The sequence below is a fragment of the Calidris pugnax genome, unplaced genomic scaffold (assembly GCF_001431845.1).
Source record: "Calidris pugnax isolate Ruff unplaced genomic scaffold, ASM143184v1 scaffold1238, whole genome shotgun sequence".
NCBI lineage: Eukaryota > Metazoa > Chordata > Aves > Charadriiformes > Scolopacidae > Calidris > Calidris pugnax.
In genome coordinates this window covers 6,781-9,246 of record NW_015091811.1, presented here as the reverse complement: position 1 = coordinate 9,246, position 2,466 = coordinate 6,781, and the positions used below count along the sequence as shown (strand labels likewise).

Here is a 2,466-nt window from a genome sequence, read left to right as displayed (position 1 = left end):
TCCCAGTCCCAGTCCCAGTCTTGATACTGGTCCCAGTCCCTTTGCTGGTCCCAGGCCCCATCCCAGTCCCAGTCCCAGTCTTGATACTGGTCCCAGTCCCTTTGCTGGTCCCAGGCCCCATCCCAGTCCCAGTCCCAGTCTTGATACTGGTCCCAGTCCCTTTGCTGGTCCCAGGCCCCATCCCAGTCCCAGTCCCAGTCTTGATACTGGTCCCAGTCCCTTTGCTGGTCCCAGGCCCCATCCCAGTCCCAGTCCCAGTCTTGATACTGGTCCCAGTCTGGGTGCTGGTCCCAGTCCCAATCCCAGTCCCAGTCCAAGTCTTGATACTGGTCCCAGTCCCTGTGCTGGTCCCAGTCCCAATCCCGGTCCCATTTCCAGTCCTCATACTGGTCCCAGTCTGGGTGCTACTCCCAGTCCCAATCCCAGTCCCAGTCCAAGTCTTGATACTGGTCCCAGTCCCTGTGCTGGTCCTAGTCCCAGTCCTGGTCCCAGTTCCAGTCCCAGTCCCAGTCTTCATACTGGTCCCAGTCCCTGTGCTGGTCCTAGTCCCAGTCCTGGTCCCAGTTCCAGTCCCAGTCCCAGTCTTGATACTGGTCCCAGTCCCTGTGCTGGTCCTAGTCCCAGTCCTGGTCCCAGTTCCAGTCCCAGTCCCAGTCTTCATACTGGTCCCAGTCCCTGTGCTGGTCCCAGTCCCAGTCCTGGTCCCAGTTCCAGTCCCAGTCCCAGTCTTGATACTTGTCCCAGTCCTGGTGCTGTTCCCAGTCCCAATCCCAGTCCCAATCCCAGTCTTGATACTGGTCCCAGTCCCGGTCTTCATACTGGTCCCAGTCCTGGTGCTGCCTCTAGTCCCAGTCCCAGTCCAAGTCTTGATACTGGTCCCAGTGCTGGTCCTAGTCCCATTCCTGGTCCCAATCCCAGTCCCAGTCCAAGTCTTAATACTGGTCCCAGTCCCTGTGCTGCTCCCAGTCCCAATCCCAGTCCCAATCCCAGTCCCAGTCCCAGTCCCAGTCCCAGTCCCAGCCCCGGTCTTCATACTGGTCCCAGTCCTGGTGCTGCCTCCAGTCCCAATCCCAGTCCCAGTCCCAGTCCCACTCCAAGTCTTGATACTGGTCCCAGTCCCTGTGCTGGTCCCAGTCCCAATCCCGGTCCCAGTCCCAGTCCTCATACTGGTCCCAGTCCTGGCGCTGCCTCCAGTCCCAGTCCCAGTCCAAGTCTTGATACTGGTCCCAGTCCCTGTGCTGGTCCTAGTCCCAGTCCTGGTCCCAATTCCAGTCCCAGTTCCAGTCCAAATCTTGATACTGGTCCCAGTCCCTGTGCTGGTCCCAGTCCCAATCCCGGTCCCATTTCCAGTCCTCATACTGGTCCCAGTCTGGGTGCTACTCCCAGTCCCAATCCCAGTCCCAGTCCAAGTCTTGATACTGGTCCCAGTCCCTGTGCTGGTCCCAGGCCCAATCCCAGTCCCAGTCCCGGTCTTCATCCTGGTCCCAGTCCCGGTGCTGCCTCCAGTCCCAATCCCAGTCCCACTCCAAGTCTTAATACTGGTTCCAGTCCCTGTGCTGGTTCTAGTCCCAGTCCCAATCCCAGTTCCAGTCCCAGTTCCAGTCTTGATACTGGTCCCAGTCCCTTTGCTGGTCCCAGGCCCCATCCCAGTCCCAGTCCCAGTCTTGATACTGGTCCCAGTCCCTGTGCTGGTCCTGGTCCCTGTCCTGGTCCCTGTCCTGGTCCCACTCCCAATCCCAGTCCCAGTCCCACTCCCAATCCCAGTCCCAATCTCAGTCCTGGTACTGGTCCGAGTCCCAATCCCAGTCCCAGTCCAAATGTCAGTCCCAGTACTGGTCCAAGTCCCAATCCCAGTCCCAATCCCAGTCCCAGTCCCAGTCCCAGTCCAGATCTCAGTCCCCGTGCTGGTTCCAGTCCTGGGTCCCAATCCCAGTCTGGGTGCTGGTCCCAGTCCAGATCTCAGTCCTGGTACTGGTCCTAGTCCCAGTCCCAATCCCAGTCTTGATACTGGTCTGAGTCCCAATCCCAGTCCCAGTCCCAGTCCCAATCCCAGTCCCCGTGCTGGTCCCAGTCCAAATCTCAGTCCTGGTACTGGTCCCGGTCCCAGTCCCAATCCCAATCCCAGTCTTGATACTGGTCCCAGTCCTGGTGATGGTTCCAGTCCCCATCCCAGTCCCAGTCCCAGTTTGGGGTCTCCCCAGTTCCCCTTTACCTGTTGGTCTTCATCCCAGTCTCAGTCCCGGTGTCCCAGTCTCAGTCCCAGTATCCCAGTATCGGCGCTGGTGTTGATCCCAGTATCCCGGTCGTGGTCCTGCTGTCCCAGTATCAATCCCAGTATCAATCCCGCTGTCCCAGTATCAATCCCGGCCTCCCAGCTTGGTACTGGTGTCCCAGTATCCCAGTATCCGGGTCCCCCGGTGTCCCAGTATCCCAGTAAGGGCTCTCCCAGTATCCCAGTCCCGTCCC

At 59.4% G+C, this 2,466-nt stretch overlaps 1 protein-coding gene across 1 annotated transcript in view; it reads right to left on the bottom strand.

Moving 5' to 3' along the window:
* Positions 1–2,391, bottom strand: part of LOC106900087 (plasminogen activator inhibitor 1-like) — a 31,943-nt gene extending 29,552 nt beyond the window's left edge. Inside the window, exon 1 of the mRNA XM_014962072.1 lies at positions 2,213–2,391. Coding sequence (XP_014817558.1) covers positions 2,213–2,226 — 14 coding nt within the window. The 5' untranslated portion in view covers positions 2,227–2,391. The remainder of the gene's footprint in view (positions 1–2,212) is intronic.
* Positions 2,392–2,466: the final 75 nt, after the last annotated feature.